This window comes from Ziziphus jujuba, chromosome 3 (genome assembly GCF_031755915.1).
Source record: "Ziziphus jujuba cultivar Dongzao chromosome 3, ASM3175591v1".
NCBI classification, from domain to species: Eukaryota; Viridiplantae; Streptophyta; class Magnoliopsida; order Rosales; family Rhamnaceae; genus Ziziphus; species Ziziphus jujuba.
This window is the reverse complement of record NC_083381.1, coordinates 21,865,304-21,889,098: the sequence shown is the minus strand read 5'-3', so window position 1 is coordinate 21,889,098 and position 23,795 is coordinate 21,865,304. Positions and strand designations below refer to the sequence as shown.

General features: G+C 32.2%; 4 protein-coding genes across 6 annotated transcripts; 3 read left to right on the top strand and 1 right to left on the bottom strand.

The window, feature by feature from the left end:
- Positions 1 to 720: 720 nt before the first annotated feature.
- Positions 721 to 1,509, top strand: LOC125423145 (formin-like protein 2). The gene has a single exon (XM_048476724.2). It carries the CDS (start codon positions 781 to 783, stop codon positions 1,444 to 1,446), a length of 666 nt encoding a protein of 221 aa, XP_048332681.2. The 5' UTR covers positions 721 to 780; the 3' UTR covers positions 1,447 to 1,509.
- A 2,183-nt stretch (positions 1,510 to 3,692) lies between these two features.
- LOC112492241 (epsin-3) lies at positions 3,693 to 5,899 on the top strand. Its single transcript, XM_048478170.2, has 4 exons — positions 3,693 to 4,045; positions 4,414 to 4,536; positions 4,766 to 4,927; positions 5,170 to 5,899. The coding sequence occupies exons 1-4, from the start codon at positions 3,939 to 3,941 to the stop codon at positions 5,792 to 5,794; spliced, it is 1,017 nt and encodes a 338-aa protein (XP_048334127.2). The 5' UTR covers positions 3,693 to 3,938; the 3' UTR covers positions 5,795 to 5,899.
- A 3,972-nt stretch (positions 5,900 to 9,871) lies between these two features.
- Positions 9,872 to 19,748, top strand: LOC107422877 (COP1-interacting protein 7). 2 transcript variants are annotated; one of them, XM_016032385.4, is made up of 13 exons: positions 9,872 to 10,292; positions 10,988 to 11,167; positions 11,538 to 11,658; positions 11,743 to 11,782; positions 11,953 to 12,005; positions 12,092 to 12,147; positions 13,580 to 13,732; positions 13,861 to 14,069; positions 14,891 to 16,482; positions 16,733 to 17,680; positions 18,129 to 18,537; positions 19,327 to 19,392; positions 19,483 to 19,748. In XM_016032385.4, the coding sequence occupies exons 1-13, from the start codon at positions 10,234 to 10,236 to the stop codon at positions 19,551 to 19,553; spliced, it is 3,957 nt and encodes a 1,318-aa protein (XP_015887871.3). In that variant the 5' UTR covers positions 9,872 to 10,233; the 3' UTR covers positions 19,554 to 19,748. The 2 variants fall into 2 exon arrangements, with proteins under 2 accessions (XP_015887871.3, XP_015887870.3); XM_016032384.4 differs by having other exon boundaries at positions 11,538 to 11,782.
- Positions 19,749 to 20,570: 822 nt separating this feature from the next.
- On the bottom strand, positions 20,571 to 22,671 carry LOC107422869 (putative protein phosphatase 2C-like protein 44). Of its 2 annotated transcripts, none has more exons than XM_016032375.4 (5): positions 22,347 to 22,671; positions 21,762 to 22,052; positions 21,234 to 21,495; positions 20,934 to 21,061; positions 20,571 to 20,847 (listed from the first exon to the last, which is right to left on the bottom strand). In XM_016032375.4, the coding sequence occupies exons 1-5, from the start codon at positions 22,377 to 22,379 to the stop codon at positions 20,710 to 20,712; spliced, it is 852 nt and encodes a 283-aa protein (XP_015887861.1). In that variant the 5' UTR covers positions 22,380 to 22,671; the 3' UTR covers positions 20,571 to 20,709. The 2 variants fall into 2 exon arrangements, with proteins under 2 accessions (XP_015887861.1, XP_015887860.1); XM_016032374.4 differs by having other exon boundaries at positions 21,762 to 22,055; positions 22,347 to 22,670.
- Positions 22,672 to 23,795: the final 1,124 nt, after the last annotated feature.

The following is a 23,795-nucleotide window of genomic DNA, read 5'->3' as shown; positions in this document are numbered from 1 at the left end:
TAGATAACTAAAATAATTATTCAATTTACCAAGTTTGGAGTTCAATTGCACATTTTAAAAATCAATGCTTATGGAATTTACTTGAAAACTTTTTTAGACGGGAAAATATGTAAACATATACAATATTATCATTAAAAAAGTAGCAATTAAATGTATTACCAAAATAATAAAACATAAAGAAATATATTGAAATCAGATAAGAATTGTTCTAAATTAGTGGTTTTTTAAATTATTTACTCGGCGGACAGGTTTACTCCCATAATCAAATTAATTTTATTTGGAAATGTCATGATTACTATAATTATTCTCATCTTTCTTTAATTCTCTCTAGCTAACAATCCAACCCTCTAGCCTTTGCCTTAGATTTCTCAATTAAAAACACTATCATTTATTCTAAAAATTCATTACTTACATTTATTTTCCTTCCTTAATTAGTCCAACACTTGGGTTTTATTTTCACAAATATTTAATTAGCATTAATTAGTCAAACCCTTAATGAAGAATGCCATTAAACTTTTCTTTCATACACACACCACCAAGCCTTAATGGCAACCATAAATAAGTTGCATACTTTTGTATTACTACAAAATTAACCTAGAAAATTGGCAAAATAAAATATTACATTTTTCACCCTATAAATACTCATTGTATCTCAAACTCTCAAATTCACATCTAAAATACATTTTTAAGGCTTAAGGTCCCCCAAAGAAATATTCATCTCAATTCTTCAAGCCCTTAAAACCCTAAACCCTAGTTTTTCAAAACTTTTTTCTTTCCTTCATGGCAGGGTATGGTTGGAATTTAAGGCATGGTAATGTGCAAGGACTAAACCGTGGACGACAACAACTCCCTCATAATCCTTCACAAATTGCATGTCGTTTATGTGATCAAGTTTTCTTGAGCACACAAGCTCTCATAAACCATATAGAAACTCACATGGTTGAAGATGAAGCAAAAGCTGCTTCAAGAAGGCAACAAAAACAACAAGAAGAACAACAGCAGCAAACAAACTTCATGTCCACACAAAGAGACCTTTTTGCTGTCAACCCTTTCCGTCCCGCTTTTCCGTCACCGACACCGGTGCCGACGCTGCCACCGTCCACTCTTAAAGCGCAGACATTTTTTCCAGTGCAATTCTCATCACCTTTGCCTATTGTCCCCCAGATTGTTAATTCTCAGCCTCTAATCCTCCCACCACCGACACCGCCACCGGTTTCTCCTTTGATGAGAAACAACATGATGACGGTTGGGACACCGGTGATGACACCGATTATGACTTTCGTCCCACCTCCGATGCAGCAGCGGAGATCGGTGGCTATAGAGGAGATTAATGCTAGTGACTATACCAAACCTCTTCTTAGTCTGTTGGAGCGCCCTATTCAGAAACCAAGTGAGGTGGTAGAGAAGGCAAATGGGATTGTGCTTGATTTGACCTTGAAACTGTGAAACATATCAAATAGGGATGGAATTTTTAGGCTAATTTAGATAGGAATTGTGTAGGCTGTTGAATTTGATTTTTCTTTGTGTTTATTTGTTTCATGTCGTTGTTGTTGTTGTATGCATTACTTTAATTAAGAAGAAAATTATCAGTGGATTAATTAAAATTTTATTTCCTTTTGATCATATAATTTGCCAACAAAAATGTATATGTTCCAGATTTTTTGTTGCCAAAGGCGTACCCGGATTTTATTTCCGAATTGCTAAAAATTCAAAACAAAAATGGGATGAATAACAAATTGAAGATATTAAGAAAAATGATTTTTTTGAATAAAATATTTACTAAAAATGATTTTTTTGGATAAAATATTTACTAATTCATAACAATTCGTAACAATATTCATAAATTGTCATTTTGTCATTAATGATTATGAATATTATTGTTATCATGTATGAACGGATTCTCTAATTATGAGTTTGTTTATACAGTAACGGCCAATTTATATAAGAAATAAAAAAATTAAATTAATTATTATTCAACTATAAATTTTTAATATATTTATTAAAATGCTTAATAACAAATAATAATGCTAGTTCATTATTTTTGACATTAACAGTGATGAATATTATTGTTATCATGTATCTATTCATACTATGATAGCTGGTTATACAAGTTTAATTAAATTACATATCATTCAATACTAGTCACATTATCATATTTATTGTCACTTGTGAGTTGTGACTAGTAAAAATATGTATAAATTTTTAATATGTTTACTAGAACTACATATTAATAAATAACAATGCTCTTTAAAATTATTATTTTGTAATTAGCTATGATAAATATTATAGCTATTATGTGACTGCAGTTCATATAGTAACGGCCAGTCTTTTCATATTTATTAAAGATAAAAAAAATTAAAATTAAATATCATTCAATAATACTACTCACATTATCACATTTATCATCTTTTGTGATGAATAAAAAAGAATGAATTTTCAACATGTAAGATTTAAATATTAAAAGCCATCTTTACAAAGCAGGTGTTGGATCACTTGGGTGGCCCTTTGGGGGGCTACTCATGCATATATATATATATATATATATTAAAACAAAATATAATATGTTATCCCTTGCATATTCTAATAAAAATATATTTACTTATAGTGCAAGTAACTATTGATTTATGGAGTTTTATGTACACATAGAGAAATTAGTCATTAAGGAAGGTGACAACCAAGGAGTAAATAATTTCCAGTAGGCAACGAAACGTTAATGGAAAACTATTCATGCGGTGGCTGATTGCTAATTATCCTTATTATTAATGCATTCAAACCAATCAAGTTTGCATTAAAGTTTGATCCAAGAAGAAGCCCTATGAATTTTTCCTTTTTTTTTTTTTTTTTTTTTGGTATATACTAAGAATTTAAATCGACTATGCGGGTTTTAATGGTTCTGTTTATATATAACTGATTACCAAATTGAAACAAATTTAATTAATATGGCATTTAATCAACATAAATTAATTAAGTCTTGCGTACATTTTAGATATTTTTGATGGATATGTATGTACGGTCCTTGTCAATTAATATTTGTAATGAATTTATCAAAATTTTTTATGAACTATAGTTTCTTTATTTTTTTTTAAATGATTATAATTCATTCGAAGATAAATTGTAGTTAATTAATTTGCTTATTACGCAGAAACCTATATAATATATTTTTTTTAAAGGACTATAATTCACTCGAAGATAAATTATAGTTAATTAATTTGCTTATGACGCAGAAACCTATATACATTGCAGTTTATAATTTTTCCACAGTGTTATATACATAAACTTCTTGATAATAATTTGGGTCTTTAATTAACGTCTCTTTCGAGCTTAACTTTCCAATGGGAAAGAAAAAAGATATACTTGGATGGTAAATTTTAAATCATAAAAAAAAAAGGAATTATATTCTATATATCCATCGAGCATGCATAAATGTGGGATAATGACGTTAATTATATATGCTTTTAAATTAACTAGCATAATATATATATATATATATATATATGTAAGAAGAAAAACAGGTTAAGTAATGGATTACATTTTGGTCAAATAAATCTATAATTTTAGTAACTTGTTTGTTCCCCTATTTTTTCAATTCCCACTTCTCCTTCATTATCTGAGCTATAATTAAGGCTACCCATAAATAGTTGCTTTTTAATCTGCATCTCAGTACTGTTTGTAGGTTTTCCTTAAGATTTTAGCTAGCCTTTTGATGAGTTTGTTCATCACAAACTTTTGATTCATTGAAAACCCTTTTCCTGTTGTTTAATAATTGAGGGTGTTAGAAGATTATTAGATCTATCAATTTTGTTCATTAAAACTGATAAGTATTTCAAATTGTAGGAAAACTCTGGCCCTAAGATATCTGATTGATTTGATTGATTACACTTGGTTTGCAATATTTATATATTAATTTTGTGATTAAGGTTTCATTATTCATTGTTGTAATGGGAACTTTGCTGCTGGGCCAAATTAAGAAGCAGGCATCTTCTTTTCTTCAAGAGAAATACAGAAGTGCTAGGCTGGTCTTAACCGATGTTACTCAAGCTGAACTGTAAGTCGTTTTTTTTCCTTTCTTTCTTTTATCCATGAAATTCCCTAATTAAAAGAAAATTTATCTTAAAATTATTGAGAAGTAATTGCATGAAAAAAGACACTATTTAATGAAATTAGGTAAAATATGAAGAAAAAATTTTTTTTAGGAAATTTAATTATTTTCATATTAAAACTAATTGGAATATATTTAGTTGTTTTTACCTGTGCTTGATTCAATTCATGACGAAAGGAGAAGAAATATATTAACTTATAATAATTTATGTTAACATGATAAAAACTCTATATATATATATATATAATTTTTATTTATATGTTCATTGAATTATACTTTCTTTTTTTTTTTTTTTTTTTTTTAACCGTCTTAAGTTTGGCTGAGGAAGCAACAAATGGTGACCCATGTAGCCCAGATACTAGAATAATGAATAAAATAGCTGAGGCTTCTTTTGGGATTGATGATTTTTGGAGAATTGTTGATATTCTTCATCGGAAGTAAGTATTGATTCTTTATTAATTAATTAGATCTTTTGAATCAATTAATATTTGTGACTATGCACCTTTATTCGTCTTCTTCTTTTTTATTTTTTATTTTTTTTATTCATGCCAATATATTTTATATTATCACTAGTGATCCTAGTTAAGATCCCATTTGATGCTATTTTTGTCGCCAATTTTTGTATGTATATATATATATATATATAAGAAGTATCAAATTGTGCAGGTTCTACAACGTTGATTGGAAGCAATGGAGGCAATCCTACAAATCTTTGATAGTTCTTGAGTTCTTACTAACACATGGTCCCGAAGATTTTGCCAGAGAATTTCAATGTGATGTAGATGTTATCCAAGAGTTGGGATCGTTTCAGTACACAGATGAGAGAGGGTAATTTATAAGTAATCGATACAATCATATATATATATATATATATATATAAAACAAAATAAATCTCTTATTTATGAATTTTGGACAAATTTTTGTCCATAATTTTTCTAATTACATATAATAAGGAATTTTTGTCTGAGATTATCTAATAAGAGATCCGCTATATATAAATATATTAATTAAAATTAATGTTAAAAAAATATTTTGAAACCCTTTATTCTTGTTATTTTCTTCATGTTTAGGTTCGATTGGGGGCTTAAAATGCAAAAGAAATCAGATGAGGTACTTAAACTTCTAGGTGAAGGACCGACATTGAAACAAGCTCGTCTCAAAGCTCTCAAAATAACAAAAGAAATCCAAGGTTTTGGAAACCCAATTTCTTCGCCTAATTCCGCGTTATCTCCTCCGGGATCATCAACCTCTACATCCTCAAGAACTTCATCTTTTGGTTCATTTTCTACATTATTCAATAACAATCATGATCACATGAGTAATGACCTTCCAATTAAACTAGTTTCACCCAAAAAGGAACCAGCTGCGGAGAGGTATCCAGAAGGTGTAATTAGAGATAATGTCAATGAGAAAGATCATTGTTTGTGGACACCACTTTCAAAGAATGGAAATGTTGAAGGAAAACACTTATGGACTTGTCCTCAAAGTGAAGAAAAAGGTTCTTTACTTAAAGGAGAAGATGATGATCATGATCATGGTGCATATGAGAATATTACTAATAATTTGGTTAGTAAAAATATGTACACGAGGATTGATAGAGTTAGAAATCCAGGAAGTCATGGATTCAAAAGCATTTCTGATGTTGGAAAGAGGATGAAGAAGAAGATTGATCGACAATTTTCACTTTGGTATTAATTAAGTGTTAAAAACTATTTTGGTCCATTTTGGTTGTGAAATCATGTTAATATTGTACAAGTAATTAATCTTAATTATCTTATATATATGACAAAGTTTGTTGTTTTTCCAGTATGAATGGAGAACAATATTAATTTGTACTGCCAGCAAGTTAATTAGAGGAGGTAATTAACCTTAATTAATCGGCAGATTAGTACTTCCAAAGGGTTTAATTAATTTTTTTTAGTTAATTCATCATTATACTTTTCTTTAATAAATTAGCTATAGGGAAATTATATATAAGCTTTAAGTAGTTCATAGCCTAGATCACCAACCATCTTAATACCTTAGCTAAGCATATTCCTTTCCCAAAATATATCCAATGAATTTTTTGGACTTGGAAGTTATTAATATTCACACAAGAAATTGATTAAAAGGTATTGATAAAAGTTTACTAGCTAGTTAGCAAGGAATGGACCAGCCAAATAATTTGTTCTCAGATTATAGAAGTCGTGCATGCATGGAAACCCAAACCAAAAATAAGCTTCATATCAATATCAAAAAAACAAAAACAAAAACAAAAGAAAGAAAATAAAAAAACTTCTATTTGCTGTGATAAAAAAGTGAGACAATTATGCACCCATGTGCAGGGCCCTCCATTATGCATGGAGGTTAAAGCTGTGATTTACTTATTATTATAGCCACAATTAGTATATATGGTCGCTAGCTCAACACCCATAAAATTAGTTGCTCCAATTTTAGACCTTCATCATTACACGGTTATTTATGCTTTTAGATGCATTGTTTGTTTAGATCTCAACCTCTATTATTTTGACATGTGTTATGATAGGGTAATACTTTGTGATAGTGATTCGTGTAAAAACAATGGTCACAAGTACGGTCATATCTTCTTTTTTTTTCTTTTGGGGTGAAAGTACAGTCCTATCCTTCCACCATGCAAATCATTGGATATAATAATGACAGTTGATCTCATATATAAAATAAATGTGTGTTTCTATGTTAGTGAATTCCTCATCAGTAAAAGGCCAAAAAAAAAAAAAAAAAAGTTCAAATTTTCACAAATTAATCAAGACCTACCCCTTTTTTTATTTTTAAATTTAAAATCCTTTTACTTTTATTAATCTTTTTTTTTTCTTTTGTTATGGATAAGATATTGGAATTCCAATTTTTTGTTCATAATAACAGTGAATATTGCTACTGAACTTTTCAAAGAAACACACTCTTACTAATTCATTAGTTAGCTTCTGTGGCTCTGGTTCACTAATGTTAGTTCATGAAATAAAGCATTCAGCATATTATTGAAATAATTATATGCATGATAATTGGTGCACTTATATATTTATGATTATTATTACATTAGGACCGTTTTAAAAGGAAATTATTAGAACCTCATTTATCAATTTTGATTATTTCAGAATTTGAAATCTAAATATGCATTTAAAATTAATATAAATTTGCAATAGCATTTATCAAAATAAATTATATAATATTCATTGTCCTCTTTTAATATTTTAATATCTTATTACATGGTATCAATTCTAAATATAATTTTAAATTTTAATTATTAAAACTCATTTTCATAAGGAACTTATTGGTCTTATATATAATAATATAAAGTTTATGGTTTGTTGTGTTCAATATATATATATATATATAAATATATATGTATGTATCTATAATGAGTTAACCTAATAAGATTGACAACCATGAACAATGATTGAATATTGTTAAATTATGAGAGCAAAATATGAGAACTTGAAATGGAGAGCCTTTTAATTAATAATGGTATAGAGGGTGTATAATCAGTTCAATTTCCTTGTCTAGGGGTTGAAGAGCAAAAAGGACATACAACTTTTGTCTATAAAATTAATAATTAACAATAATTCTTTGATTAGATTAGCGTACTTCTATTGGGCTTTGTTCAAAGATAGTATAAAAAGCGGAGAGAAGAATCTTAAAAAGTTAGGTAGCCCAAGAATGATTAGTGAATTGTGATTCTAATAATTAAGAAAAAGGATAATAAACACATATATACCCCACAGTATACCTATATATATATATATATATTTTTTTTCCATTTATTTATTGCAACTCAATATTTATTTAGTTCATAAATTAATGAAGTTATAGTTGTTGAGGGCATGGCTGGCTGTCATTGAAAAAAAATAATATATTTTTAATTTCAGTTTCAATGTTTGCAATTATTTCATTTATTCTGAAGACGAAAAATATTTATAAAAAAATATGATATTAAAAATCTAATTTGGGCGACAGTAAGTAAATGGATCACATTTTCACCAAATATATTACAATTTATTTATTTGGCTATTCAAGAATGATCTGTGACTTCATTTCTCTACTAGGTTTGTGTTTTTTCAAAGGTTTTGTGATTATGGATTTTAAAGGTATTTTGCAATTTCATTTTGTGGGACCCACTCGTTTAATTAAGTTTACTTTGAACAAAATCCCAGTGAGCAAAAACAGAAAGACAGATACATAAGGGTATCCTAGTCATTTGACTACTGTACACTCAATTTTATTTCAGTAAAGTAAACGACAATGAAATAACTAAAATAAACAAGAGGAATCTTTAAAACCATTTTTACAATTTTAGCCATACTTTTTCTTTATCGATTTTGCTAATAAACTTTACCCATATGTTGCAAATATATATGAACATATATATATATTAATATTTTTTTTTTTTTGGGGGGAGAAGAATATATATAATAATATCTTGGTTTCTTAAGAAATCACTCAACTTGAAATTAACCCATAAATATGTGGTTTTTTATTTTTTTATTTTTTTTATATTGGTCATCACATAAATATATTGTTGAAAGGTCATAATTTGTTCAAAATTAAACTTTTTCTTTGAAAGTATTATCATTGGGTACAAAACAAAATAGCACAGGAATAGAAGTATAGTGGTATAAGAATTTGAATCAAATTGCATATATACCAACAGCATGTAAATCTATTTTTGTTCTTTATCTTTCTGTAATAAACGCCAACTGAATAGAATATATATGAAGTGTACCATAATAATAAGACATCCTATTACCAAAACTAAAAATAATAACATGATGAAAACTCAAGGGTCACAAATCAAGTATATGAAATTGTACGGCCCTTTTAAGTTTACACAAAAATAAAGGGACATCCATGCAACATCAATAATAACTATGGTGATAACTAAAAGTGGTTGGCAATGGCAACATTGACCATTCATGTGGCTGCTTTTTAATCCATCATCTAATCATTAATTGTATAGACCAATTTGCTTTAGATTCCTCTTCATCAAAAAAGACCTAACCCATTATCTTTTTTTTTTTTTTTTTGGTTGTTGTTGTTATTAACCCAAAATATATTTACGATAAGAACTGTTTGTTTTGCAAGAAAATTCCAATCCTAACAAAATCATGATTTATTAAGTTTTTAACTTTTTAGTATTGGATTTTGGGTAACTCCTAAGCTGAAATCTTACTATTGGGGTTGAAAAATAAAAGAAAAATATTTTTTTTGAATCGGTAAAAAAATATAATAATAATTAATTATCAGAGAATTAGGAAGAAAAATGATTAATCAACTAAAAAGCAAATTCCATCTTTTGGAAATAAAAAAAATCAAATAATGTACATTAGAACTATATATTTACAGGTATGTAATAATACTAAATAGAAACCAGATAACAAAGCCTAAAATTCACCAAAAAAAAAGAAGCCTAAATTGTAGGGAAAAAAAACGAATTGGGTAATTTTTTTTTAAAATCTGTTTATAATGTAATTGCGTAAACATTTAGAGGGGAAAAAAAAAAAAAAAAGGAAAATTGAAGTTATGCCATTTGCCACACAATTAGAGTGGAGGTCACAACAGTCACATTGAAAATGACAATGGCATTTCCGTAATTTAAAGCAGAGAATTTCGAACGTCATCATCCAACTGCAATACGATATTTGTCCGTTTCCCATAAGAACCGCTTGTCAACTTTTCCCGCTTTTCTTAAAATACCCTCCAAGATTTGTGTTATTTACAGAACAAGAGAAATTCAACGCCTTTGATATTTTATTTTTTTTGGACAAAGAAATTTTCACTTCTGGTTTCTGGGTTGGCATCCAATGTGGAACACTCTTTGGATCCCATCTTTCTCTCTCTAAAGCTTTCTCTTTCTGAACCCACACACACTCTCTCTCTGTGTCTCTCTCTGTGTTTTCTCTGTGTCTTAAAGTTTGTTTTTTAGTTTTCTGGAGCTTAAAGCTTTCATCTTTATGGGTTTTCTCTGCAACTTCTATCTTTAAGCTCTGAACCCATTTTACCACAGATTTTGGTTTCATATTTTCATTCTCTCCAAATGGGTCTTTGATCCCCACTTTTGACTGCCATTTTGATCAAAAACTCTCTTTGCCGAACTTTTCTTTCTGACCAATTCGGTTTCAAAGATGAAGTCTTTGACTCAGCTCGACTCAGCTGTGTTTCAGCTCACACCCACCAGAACCAGGTAATACTTTTTTTTTTTTTTAATTAATCAAATAGATTCTACAGCTAATTTGGCTTAATGGGTTACTTCGTTCTTTTGATCTTCTGGTAGATAGATTGGATTTTTATCAGCAATGACTAAGATGGAAGTTTTATAAATTTCTAAACGATCTGAGGGAGTGCATTTACATTTTGTTTCTGGATCTTCTGAGGCACTGTCGTATTGTAGTACTTGATGTTTATTTGGTTGTTTTCGTTTTGTGTTTTTTTTGGGGTATATTTTTTGGAAATTTTTATTTTCAGCTGTTAAGTAATTCTTGTAAAGGTTATGGTTCTCAATATTCAAAATTACGAATTGGTTTCTTTTTCTCTTTCTTTTTCTTTTCTCAGTTGCCATTTTCTAAGTTTTTTGAGGTAGGTAGGTTCTTCAATGGCTAAAGTTCAGGTTTAGGTTCTTCACTGGGATGGTTGGTGTTTTTCTGGTAAAATTTTGAGGATTTGTTGGTTGACAAGACTATTTGTTCATTTGTTTGTGTGTTGTGGCTTGAACTGAGATCCTGTCATGACCAGTTCGGAGTTGGTGGCATTCTTATTTGTTTCTGTGACTTCAACTTTCTTTGAAAATCAATACTAGCTATATGAAGATGTATTAATAAAAGTTGCAATCCTACCATAAGAAATATGACTTCGTCCATTTTATTTTTTCAATTGTTTTAGGTGTGATTTAGTGATATCTGCAAATGGAAAGACAGAGAAACTAGCTTCAGGGTTGTTGAATCCCTTTCTTGCCCACTTGAAGACTGCACAAGAACAGATGGCCAAGGGGGGATATTCAATTACTCTTGAGCCTGAGCGTGGGACTGATGCATCGTGGTTCACAAAGGGTACAGTGGAAAGGTTTGTATTGGTATCTTATGCTTGCTTCTCATTTTGAGTACTTTCCACATAATTGGAATCGTCTAAGTGTACCCTACTTAGTTGAGAACGTCACTTCTTAAAGTGCAATTAAAAAGGGAATGCTTTTCAAAGTGCATGCTTCAGTGAATAAGAAAGTACTTTTGTGGCTTTGTCAATTTAAGAGCGGAATTCAAAATATTTGTCTTTTCTTACAAAAGCAAAAACCAGGTGTACTCTGCTTCATGGTTCAAAATGTACACATATGGAATGGGTAACTGTTGGTGCAGGTTGTCTTGCTAACATTGTTGCATGTTCATACCTTTTTAACCATATATTGATTTTCTAGACTAATATACTTTTGTTTCTGTAGGTTTGTTCGTTTTGTGAGCACTCCAGAGGTTTTGGAAAGGGTGTATAACTTGGAATCCGAGATATTACAGATTGAGGAGGCAATTTCAATTCAAGGAAACACTGATATGGGCATTAGTACGGTAAATATATTCTGTTATGTCCAGAAGAATATTTACATGCTTGTTGTAGAAACTTTGATTTCAGTTCTTTTTCTTGTGTGGCAGGTAGAAGAAAGTCAAGCAAAACCTGTGGAAAGTATTGAAGGTAATGCTGCCTTCTTGTCTTAGTAAGGGCAGACACTCTTTACTAGTTGTTAACCATGTTTTTTTTTTTTGGTGCTACAGTTTCTGTTTGAAAAAATAAATGCAAAGTTTTAGTCTATCTTCTGCTTAATTTTCTATTAGATTATAAAAACCCTCAATGTTGTTGGACAGGCAGCAGACATTTACTGGATGCAAATGAGGATAAAGCAATTGTTCTGTACCAGGTTAGGAGGCCCTAAATCCTCATTATGCATGTTTTATTTCATTTTCAATAATTAATTCTTTTGCAGTTTCTTTGGATGTTTGGCAGCCTGGTGGAAATCCACCCGAAGCAAACAGATCAACTGCACAAGAGGGAAATTCCAAGTAGATACTATTTCACTCTTTGCCTTTCTTTTTATATAAAGTTGTCTTGCGTACTGTTATGTTAAAACCGCTTAATCCTGCATGACATTCCTATCACGATAGAAAAAGGTCTGTGGATTTTAATTTTAATAGGGCCTATATAAGTGTATAATGATAAAACATGAGAAGCAGCCAAATTATCAATCAAGTGCCATGTCAATTAAAGAAAAAAAAAAAAAAAATGGTATTATTGGGTCATTCACAATACTGTTATCAAAAGGATATTATCTTAAAAGAGTTAGTCTCATGTAGAGCTATCTCTAAGGTTGTAGTTTGAATTAGTTAAGGATAACTCACAACTGTTGTAATCTATTATACTTTCCTTCTTTAAAGACTTGTATAGCGCCTCTATCAAAATACCATGAAAAATACAGTTGAAATAATACAAAATGTTTTAGTTTTCTCAAAATTCATCATGGTATCAGAGCAGTCCGTCCTGTGTCTCAATTGAATTGAACCTAGACTTACCATCCAATCATTCCATCAATATTCCTGCCTTATCTTTATCAAACTCAACTCCTCCAATCATTCCATGATGAACTTTGAGAAAGAACTGAAACACTATGTGTTAACTCAACTGTTTTTTTATCATGACATTTTGGTACAGGTGCTATATAAGTATTTAACGAAGGAAAGTGTAATACATTACAACAGTCATGAGTTATCCTTAACTAATACAAACTACCACCTTAGAGATAGCTCTACGTGAGACTTACTCTTTTAAAATAATATCCTTCTGATAATGGTCTTGTGAATGACCTAATAATACCATGTTTAATTCTTCAAATGACATGGCACTAGATTGATGATGCAGCTGTTTCTCTTGTGTTCTATCATACATATGATTGCTAACAATGTCAGGTGACTGTTTGAAACCTCACCAGCTTTAATTTCCTCCAATCTTTTGTCTATGGTAAGTGAACAAGGGATGCCAAAAAGAATCTCTATGTAATAATCAGATGTACCATTATAACCTGATTAAGAAGCCAATGTTCATAAACACATGCATATGCATTTTAGTGATTTGCAAACTCTAAACGCATGTACATACACACACATGAGAACAAATTTAGAAATCAAGTCCCTTTTTTGCAGAGATATTTTATTTCTTCCATTCAAACCAAGTCCTTTAAATACCATGCCAAAGAGGCAGGCCATGGTTGGGGAAGTTTCCTTCTTTTGTATATGCTTGGTTCACATTTAGCAATTGCTTCCCAGTGTTCAATGTTAAATTATTAACTAATTAGTTATAAGTAAGCATTGCCTATGTGAAGTTAAGAAACATCATGTTTCAAAGTTTCCTCATTATTACTGCTACATTCTACTTGTATATTTAAACTGCCCCAGTAAATAAATTGTGTGTCATTTATCTATTATTTTGTATCTCTTCTAGAGTTCAGCTTCTAAAAGTCCTGGAAACTCGCAAAACTGTGCTTCAGAAAGAGCAAGGCATGGCTTTTGCCCGTGCTGTAGCAGCTGGTTTTGACATTGATAATATGTCCCCATTGATGTCATTTTCTGAATGCTTTGGAGCCTCACGCTTGAAGTAAGTAGATTCTCTTTTTTCTGGTCCATTTGATGCTATTTTTTTAAAGATGTTGATCATTTTCACATGTTGACCGGTATCTTGCTACAGTATCTCTCATCCTAGTATTAATTTTATTAATGTAACAGGGATGCTTGTATAAGATTTAAGGACTTGTGGAAGAAAAAGCATGAAACTGGGCAGTGGCTTGAAATTGAGGCAGCTGAAGCAATGTCTAGCCGACCTGACTTCTCTGCCATGAATGCATCAGGAATTATTCTTTCTAGTGTGGCCAACGAATCCCATACTGAGTTGGCATCAGAAAATAATGGAAAATCAAGTGGTGTCACTAGTGCAAGTAAGAGCACAAATAATAAGTTTTCCAAAAATTGCCAGCTTAACTTATTGTCATTACTCTCCTCATGTAAGTCATAATAGAACTGCATGCTGCATTGATTCCATGAGTAACATGTTAAATTACCAGCTGCAGTTCAGAGAAATAAAGAAAGTTCCAATGGTTATCTTTTATTCTGAACTCACAGTTTACTGATCATGTGATGAATCTGATTTCCATTTAGGAAAAATAAGATGCTGATACTTTGGTTTAGTGCAATGGCCTCTGGATCCTTCGTGACTTAGACAATAGGGCTCATGTCTTTGCTAATTGCCTGATATACTGTCACACCCAGTAAGATCTAAAATAGATACACTGCCGCCCAAAGGATGAGGCCAATCTATTAGAGGTGGTGTAATCTTTAGTCTTAAAATCCTGATCCAAGTGATCATTTTGGAGCCTCCTAAGGAGCAGAACTGCTATTCCAATCCTTTCTAGGGTTTTTACTATCATAACTATCATTTAGTTTCTCTTTCCCAAAAAACGTTATTTCTGTTCTGTCTTTGCTGAAAGTATTTTAGTGTCATAGTTTATTTATAATGCACATGTCAGCTTTCAACATCAACATGAAAAGTCATAATGCTTTAAACGAACCTAGAGAGAGGTATTAAGGCCTGAAAGTTCTATAAGAAGTATGCATCTTGAAATACTTGAATGGCCCTGTTGGATAAAAATATTTTGATGTTGTTCCACAACTACTTATAAATGTAATTTGCAGTACTATCTTTTTTTGTATCTATTTTAGGAACATTTAGTTGCAAATGTTATGTCTGCTCTTCTACCAGGTGAAAAGTCTCCTATGGATAACCAACCACCACTAGGCCACCAAGAATACTTTCAAGGCCAGTTTCCACATCAGATGTACCCTCCCTGGCCAATGCATTCTCCTCCTGGCATGTTGCCAGTTTATCAACCATATCCCATGCAAGGCATGCCTTACTATAAGAACTACCCAGGAGCTAGCCCATATTTTCAGCCACCTTATCTACCTGTTGAGGATCCTAGTGTAAATCCAGGTCAAAGGATCAGACAAAGAAGGCATTCAATGGACAGTAGTAAAAGCAATATTGAATCCGAAACATGGGACATGGATGTTCCCAGAACAAGATCGTCAGATGATGCAGAGTCAGAGAAGGAAACTTTGCAAAGTCGAGAATCACAGAAGAAGGCTGGCCGGTCAAGTAAAAAACAAGCAGGCATGGTTGTCATTCGAAACATTAATTACATCACTTCAAAGGGACAGGACTCTTCAGATACTGAATCACAATCAGCTTCTGAATCTCAAACTGATGAGGAAGGTGAAGGCTTACATGTCAGTTCTTCAGAGAGAAAACATAAGAACTCTCTTAGATCCTCCAAAAGAAATGGAAATCATTCGAAGTCTTCTGGTAAAGAAGAAATGACATTTGGGGAGGCAGATGGTGGACATTGGCAAGCATTTCAGAATTTCTTACTTAAAGATGCCGACGAAGATAAACACGGTGTTGATGAAGCCATGTTTGCCATGGAAAAGAAGGCTCAGTTGAAAAGGAGACAAAATATGGGGGGTGATGATCCTATTACTTTTGGTGGACAAGATAAGGGTGAAACTCAAACAGGTAGTGTAGCAGATATACATAACTTAAGTGGAAAAATTACTCGCATGCAAACAACTGATGAATCATTGATTTCTAAGGGAGGGCATCAGTTAGGTGATGGTGGGAGGACCAGGGATGGTGAATTGGATTTACAGTATACAGAAATAGATGGCAGAAGAGTGGGATATCAAAGGTCCACAGGTGATGATTTTGTGATTCATAGACAAGAAAACCATTCAGGGTTTACAAGTTCTCCAGATCATTTGGCTGTCAATGGATTTGGACGTGAAACCAATAGTACAGATAGGAGAGCATCCCATAATATGGATGATGATTCCTATGTAGTTTCATTAAGGTCAACTTCACTATATCAAACTGGAAATGATTACAGAAATGCTATTGACATGGACTCTGAATCAGCCATGCAGAAAGCAGAAAACTTGTCTAATCGGGTTGGGAGCCAAGTCAATTATGAGCCAGATGAATTGAGTTTGATGCCTGAACGTGGGGCAGAAAGAGGAGCAACTGGCTATGATCCTGCTTTGGATTATGAAATGCAAGTTCAAACTAAAGATGGTGCTTCACTGAACAAGAAAAATAAGGAGGTGGTGACTGACATCAAGCAAGGGGCTAAGAAATCAAGCAAGGACCTTAGGTCAAAACCAACGCCAGAGAAGAAGAATGTAGGGCCAATAAGGAAAGGAAAGCCTTCAAAGTTGAGTCCTTTGGATGAAGCTCGAGCACGTGCTGATAAGCTAAGAACCTATAAAGCTGATCTCCAGAAAATGAAGAAAGAGAGGGTACTTTGTTCATCATTTTCTTTGATTATTCTTTTTATTCAACTCCTTAATAATACAGTAAATTTCTTTCTTCTCTTTTATTATTCTCTCTCTCTCCTTTTTCAATAAATCTTGGCTAAGGAAGAGCAAGAACACTATATGCATTGTCGCTGTCTGTGCCCTTTACTACATGATATCTGCCCATCTCGTATTGGTAGTTAAGTAAGAGATTCTGCATAGAATTGGTGCATAACTTTTCTTGTCTTTTCAGGAAGAGGAAGAGATAAAACGGTTAGAAGCTCTGAAGATGGAGAGGCAAAAGAGAATTGCTGCAAGAGGCAGCTCCATTTCTGCTCAATCATCACAATCCTCGCAGCTGACTAGGAAACAAATTCCAACAAAGACTCCACCTAGCTCTCACAAAGGTTCAAAGTTCAGTGATTCAGAACCAGGGTCAACTTCACCTCTGCAAAGGTATCCTGTTAGAGCTGCTTCTTTGGGACCCAATGATTTGCAGAAGACCAAACATAGTAAATTAAAAACAGGAAGCCAGTCTGCTGGAAATAGGTTAAGCCAGTCGGTGTCTTCCCTGTCTGAGGCCAAGAAAGAGAATGCTGGTGATACAAAGGCATCTATGGCACGGATTAGAAGATTATCGGAGCCTAAAATGAATAGCAGTCATCATGTCTCTTCAGTGAAGCAGCGAAGTGCTGAATCAGTGTCAAAAACAAAAGTATCTGATGGCCCTGAGATCAAAAAAATATCTGCAATAGTGAATTATGATAGAACCAAGGCAGCTACCCTTCCGGAGCTGAAAATCAGAACATCCAAAGGACCTGATACTGTGCAGAGCAAATCAACAGCAAAAGAAACGTCACAAAAGGGTACTGGAAATAAGTCTTCTGTAACATCTGAAGGTGGTGAACCGAGTAAGAATGGTGAGAAATTTTCAGCCCATAGTGATGTTGATGACAATCCAATAATTGAAAAGACTGTTGTGATGCTCGAACGTGAGAAACCTTCCATTCCTGTCATACATGCATCTGAAGAAAATTCGAGCATACAGAAGGGAAAGTTTGATAATTTGAAAACCAGTGATAAAACTGTTACAGTTTCAGATTATGCTGCCATTCGTGCACCAGTTTCTCCACTTTCCATGGACACTGCTGATGAAGAACCTACTGAACACCAATTACCAAAGCAAATTAGTTCCTATAAGGTATGGTTATTCAGATCTTACTATAAGCTTTGACCGCTATTAATCTATTTTTGATCTGATCTGACTGCAAAGGTGAATGATTGGCTTTCCCTGACAATTTTTCACGGGCTAGATTTGTTTGATGTATATTAATCATAACAGATGTGATGTGCATCTAGAACATCTGATGATTTATAGGTTCGAGTGCTGCAATTATTGTTAATGTATTGTGGTACACGTAATACGTCAACCTTGGTATTACTGCAGTCCTACTTTGTAGTTAAAGTAGGTAACAGTAATAGAAAATTGCAAGCAATTGATTTGCTTGCTTACTGCCATTGTTTGATTAATTATGTTTTCTCCATCAACATAAAATAGCATTATCTTGCAATTCTATTCTAGGTTTCCATTGGCAGTGATGAAATTGTTTCTTGCTGTTCTAATATTGATAAAACAACTTAAATGGTAGGACGCTAGGGGTGATGCAGGGAAGGAACCGCCAAACTCAACAAGCATTGGTGTTGCTGAAAAACCATATCAAGCCCCTTATGCTCGGGTTTCTTCATTGGAAGATCCATGTACTAAAAACACAGAGTATGGCAAAGCACCCCCTGTAAACCTAGAGAGTATGGCAACCAGTTCAGTGTCTGGTAAAGCGCATGTATTTGAATCTAGGAACCTGAAGCTGGAAAAGATTCCAGAAACCTTGGAGAAGCCCCAGGTAAAGGAATCATCAAAAGGATTTAGACGGCTGTTAAAGTTTGGAAGAAAGAATCATAGTTCAGGTGCAGGTGAATATAATGCTGAATCAGACAATATCAGCATCAATGGTTCCGAGGCAGATGATAATGGGATAGCTACTGCTGCTTCAGATGAAGGTATAACTCTGCATATGCTCTGTTACTATCAGTCTTTGTTAAACAATGACAACGAAAGTTGGTAACAGTCATAATTTCCAAGTCTACCAAACATTACATAAGTTTTGCAATAACATTAATCAAAGTTATCAAGTATCTAATAACTAGGGTTTCTATTATGAAAAAGATTTATATGTATGCTATTAGTGTTATATGCTGTACTTAAATTCCCCTGCATATGGTGGGATAGTAGTTATGACCTGAACTAGCATATCTATCTTTTGAAATGTTATCCTCATAGATTTGCAATGCCTAGTGAATATCATGTGCCTTACAAGTTTGGAATGGTGGGAGCAAAATTATAAAAAGTAGAAATACATATTCTTTTACATGTTCGTGTAAAAGAGTATTTCTGATTTTGATAGATGGGCCAGATTATTCTATTTTACCATCGAAGTGCCAAGTCCTAGCACAACCCTTATTTGATGCTTAATGCTTTGTATAATTTATGTTTAAGTGCTAATGGAAAAAACAAAGAGGATATCTCATTTTCTTGTGATGTTTGGAACGATATTTTTACATCCATATCCACTTTACTCTATCTATCCTCTGATTTATGAGTCAGATATGTGAGCATTGACTAAGAAGTGATTATGAAGTTCTAATATATCTACAAAGGTGTCATGTCACTGACTGTAAAGATACAATTTTGAAATCTAAATTTTAATGTCATTAGGAAGTTTCTACTGGTGCTTCATGATAAACTAAGATTACACAAGCTAACTTTTTGTTTGTGGTTGTCATCATCAGTTCATACATTGAAGAATCTAATTTCTCGGGATGAAACTCCCACAGCAAGTGCTACTCCACAAAAGCGTAAGTTTTCGCATATCTTCATCATGTTTCTATCATCTTTTTCCTTTCTTGGCTGTCCATAAACATCATTTATTCATTATTTGGCTACAGCTTCTCGCCATTTCTCCTTATTGTCACCATTCCGGAGTAAGAATAGTGACAAGAAGCTTCCAACGGCATGATGCGGATACTTTTACATTTGAAGGTGAGAAAGTGGCTAGCTTTTCTTCTTTCTCCAACATTTTGGTCAGAAGTAAATTATCATACTTTATTTAATTCACTTTGTTTTTGTAATTTTCTTATTTTTGAAAAAACACAAAATGTCAAATTGTTGTTGTATAGAGCTTTTTTTTTTTTTTTTTTTTTTTTTTTTTAAATATATATATACATTTTACCTTCATTAATGCTTGTATGCTGAATTAGTTTGTGGCTCTATACCTTAACTATATTAACCGGACAGAATCTGTTCTTGCCACATAATTTAGAAGAAACCACAGGAAAAATCATGGGTTCTTGGGTTTCATATCAAAAGGGAAATTTTTTTCTCCATTCAGCGGATCTCACTCATTTGAGAATGCACATTTCATTCTTTTTGTAATAATAAGACGATGTGAAATCTTTGAGGAAATGTTCCAGTACCCCTAATTCTTTCCATGGCAAGTCACTAGGCAGTAGTCAGCAACCTCAAAGAATGAATATGTACTTCAAATTTGCACTGATGCCATGAAATGTCCACTTTTGTTTGCCTTGTAACGGTTTTGTTACATCATCATTTCATTTGGAACTTTTAGTGATGTTTAAGAACCGAAATTCAGACTAACTGGAAATTCTTTGAAAGGAAGTTTCAACTTATTCCGATTTTAGTTTTTTTGGTGATTGGTCTCAAATGAATGATGTGGATTTAGTAACCATAGGAATAAACTGTCCATAATGCACTGATCCTATGCCAGTTTGAAAGGAAATTGTTGGGATAATCATGTGGTTCTGATTATGGGGAGAAAAGGTATTTTTTTAGGTAAAATGTGGATGGAGTAAAGCATTCATCTCCAGATTATATTTGTCAAATCCCCCATTTGAGTAATCCTTAACCTTTTGCTTTGCGTATGTAACCACACTAATATAAAAGCTGGAGGAGAAACTCACGGTGAGCCTAGTTGGTGTCTCATTCACTTCAGAGCAGTAAAAGAGAGACGAAAATATGAACACCCAACTCTACCGACTCTAATTCATATGACCAATTAAAAAAAAAAAAAAAGAAAAAAAGAAAACACTAATAATAACAATAATAAAACCCTCTGTCTGAGAAAACAAATGATAATTAGTGGAATTTTGGACATGTTAGTCAAATCTAATGACCAAACAAGAAATATTGCTTTTGCTCATTCTAGTCAAACTCTCTTTTGCCAAGCACTCAGCAGCTTCTTGTGGGTCCTCAATGTGCCTTATGAGATTCACAGCCTCTTGATTCTTCATCACCTGAGTAAACAAAACCCATGTCACAATTTTGGTTTATCATTTCAGCAAATAAAATAAAATAGAAATGCTATTAATTTTATTATTACCTCCCATATGCCATTGCTTGCTAAGATAACGAACTCTGTATCAGAATCAATCCTCTCAGCACCAACAAGAAGTTCAGAGCCTTTTGATGGGCTTCCTCCATTGTTTGATTTCCTTGGTAATATCCTCACTGTTTTTGTACATGTTCAGAACCCATTATTTGAAAATCAAAAATATGGAAAAAAAGAAAAAAAAAATATTCTGAAATATTTTTAGAAAATTCCGGGACTGAAATGGGTTTTCCAAAACAAAAATAATAATAATAATGAAAAAAAAATAGTTTTAAGATTTGTGTTCCATACCCGAAATGAGTCTGCGAGACCAATGTCTTTTAGCTGATTGCAGGTTTTTGCTACCAAGTTGATGAGCAATACCATCTTTGCAAACCACAGCTCTATAGTCTCCCATGTTAGCTATAACAAGCTTTTCTCCATTGATGACCATCGCAGAAACTGAACCCAATACTGTCTTTGTCTCCTCTGCTTCCTGGGTGTCTCTGATCTTTGCCTTAGCTCGAAGATATGCCTTTCTCATTGTTTCTTTGCTTTTTCTTCCTATCCGGGACTGCATTCCAATATATGTATATTCAAACACATTTCTGATTCTAAATGATTTTTCTAGTGCTATTAAAAAAAAAAAAAAAAAATGGAATCCATTTTTTTTTTTCTTGGTTTAAATTTAATAACATTTTTCTAAAGTTCTATATGCTAACATTTCTCAATTTGACAAATCAATAAATCATGGCAGGTAAAGAAACTTGTTAATGCATACTAATTTTTCCTTTATTCACATTGAATAACTAAGCAGGCTTTAAATGAGGAAGTTTTTACCTCTTTCATTTTCCTACCAAACAAGTGTGACTGCAAGTACTTGGTGACTCGGTCACCAACTAGAGCATCGAAAAGTCCAAAAAACCACAACTCAATCTCTTCAATTTGCTCCCTCTGAACCACAACTGAGTCACAGTCCGAGTCATCAAGACCACCGCTAAACGACTTATGTCTCTCCACCACATGATATCCATGTGATATTGGTATCATCCATGAAGCGTTCTTTGTAATGGCACCTTCTTTCTTATCCCTTCCTATATCTCCCACCAAGAGCTTTCTCAGCCCCAAACCCTGCTGATAACATCAATCAACTTCTAGATTCTCAGTTTACTATACCCTAAAAAACAAGTCAAGTTTCCATGTTCATTTCAAGAAATTCATAAACTTTTCTTGTGAAAAAAGTTACAGGATGAAATGAACAATTTGTTTTCCCTTTTTCCTCACCATTTTATATTCAGAATCACAACTATATAGTTATCAAACATATCTCAGAAAACCCATTAACCAAAATTTTCTGATCAACCAAACAGAAAATAGAAAAAATGGGAAATGGAAAAGAAGGGTGATGATAATATAATTAATTACCTTGAGCTTGTGATGAAGATCCTTGAGACCCATGTTCTGCCTCTGAAATTTTTGTAAAAAGAAAACTCAGATGAATTTATCTGTGTTCTGGAGGAGAAAACAAAGGTTTTTGAAATTAAAAGCTTTGTTGTTTATGGTTGGGGTTTATAAATTCCAAGAGATTTTAAAGTCAAAAAGGAGTCTAAACATGGTGTAGACTTCTTTTCTATTTTATGTGTTGTATTTTTGGGGTTAACACTTAATAGCATTAAACCTTGAAAGGAAAATTTTTATTAGCTTTAATTATCTGTATGGGAGAGAATTAAAAATATGTAACGCTCAGTTTTCTGCTTTTTTGTTATGGCCGGTAAACTAATCCATCAGTGAGTCTTTTTTCAAAAATCAAAATGGAAAATTGTGATAAGAAAATATATATATAAAACAAAATCCCTCATCCATATTTTTCTGAGCTTTAAAAAGAAAGTGGCTTTTTTTGTGGGATTTTTTCCTCTATAGTCAACTAATACTACAAATGTAGAAATTTATACGCGTTTTATGGATTTCTGCTAAAACTAAATGACAAAAACCAAACTAAATTGAAAGAAACCTCAAAATGGTTTCTTTAGACTTTGACACGCTCGTAGGGATTACTTTGAAAATACGTCACAAAACATATACAGTTCAGGGACTTCATATGATAATATTCCTATTATAAACATTTGAAGTGATTAATAACCAACTTTTATTATTCTAGTTTTGGACAATTTTGCAAAGTAATGTCACTTTGTCTTGAAAATGAAGGTGTGAAAGCCTAACTGGATGATTAACTTGGTCAACAAAATAAATTAATCAGCAAACTGTGGTCCAACATATATATATATTTTTTTTGGGACAATATACTAATTGAATTAAATTTTATTATAATCCAAAATTCAATTATATCGGTCAACAAATCTAAATATGTAAATGAAAAAAATGCCCCTTTGTTGGGGGTGAATCCATTTTGTTCAAAAAGTTCATCATTTTTAAATTTATATATTGTGTTTTACCAAAAAAAATAATTTGTATATTGGGTTTGAATTAATATTTATTTAGGGGAAAAAAAAAATAACCATGTTGAAAACAACTTAAAAATTACCATACTACAAAAATCGAAATTGATGTCTTCACCACCTGCATTATTTGGATTTACTGTGATGGGATTTCAACTATGAAGCTTTACTAGAGAAAATGGCTGTCTTGTCACCAACCTATTCCAATGGAAATTGATTGCCATAGTTACAATATCCATGCATAACCATAATGCATAGTTTTTTTTTTTTAAAAAATAATAATAATTTTTTTTTTAAAATAAAAAACACATTTCAATTTCGTCCACCATATTTAAACTCATTTGTGGAGTGCATCATATGTGGAAAATCTTTATAATGGTTGTTACATTGAAATAATAGGAATTTTCCATCAACAAGA

What these genes read in the sequence shown, in the direction of transcription:
- LOC125423145 (XM_048476724.2), top strand. Translation starts at nt 781, where the DNA reads ATGGCAGGGTATGGTTGGAATTTAAGGCATGGTAATGTGCAAGGACTA.
- LOC112492241 (XM_048478170.2), top strand. Translation starts at nt 3,939, where the DNA reads ATGGGAACTTTGCTGCTGGGCCAAATTAAGAAGCAGGCATCTTCTTTT. An exon ending in GATGTTACTCAAGCTGAACT is followed by an intron (nt 4,046 to 4,413) that starts GTAAGTCGTTTT and finishes AACCGTCTTAAG; the next exon opens with TTTGGCTGAGGAAGCAACAA. An exon ending in CAGTACACAGATGAGAGAGG is followed by an intron (nt 4,928 to 5,169) that starts GTAATTTATAAG and finishes CTTCATGTTTAG; the next exon opens with GTTCGATTGGGGGCTTAAAA.
- LOC107422877 (XM_016032384.4), top strand. Translation starts at nt 10,234, where the DNA reads ATGAAGTCTTTGACTCAGCTCGACTCAGCTGTGTTTCAGCTCACACCC. An exon ending in AAGTGGTGTCACTAGTGCAA is followed by an intron (nt 14,070 to 14,890) that starts GTAAGAGCACAA and finishes CTCTTCTACCAG; the next exon opens with GTGAAAAGTCTCCTATGGAT. An exon ending in AAGTGCTACTCCACAAAAGC is followed by an intron (nt 19,393 to 19,482) that starts GTAAGTTTTCGC and finishes ATTTGGCTACAG; the next exon opens with CTTCTCGCCATTTCTCCTTA.
- LOC107422869 (XM_016032374.4), bottom strand. Translation starts at nt 22,379, where the DNA reads ATGGGTCTCAAGGATCTTCATCACAAGCTCAAG. An exon ending in TTGGTAGGAAAATGAAAGAG is followed by an intron (nt 21,496 to 21,761) that starts GTAAAAACTTCC and finishes ATTGGAATGCAG; the next exon opens with TCCCGGATAGGAAGAAAAAG. An exon ending in CAAGCAATGGCATATGGGAG is followed by an intron (nt 20,848 to 20,933) that starts GTAATAATAAAA and finishes TTGTTTACTCAG; the next exon opens with GTGATGAAGAATCAAGAGGC.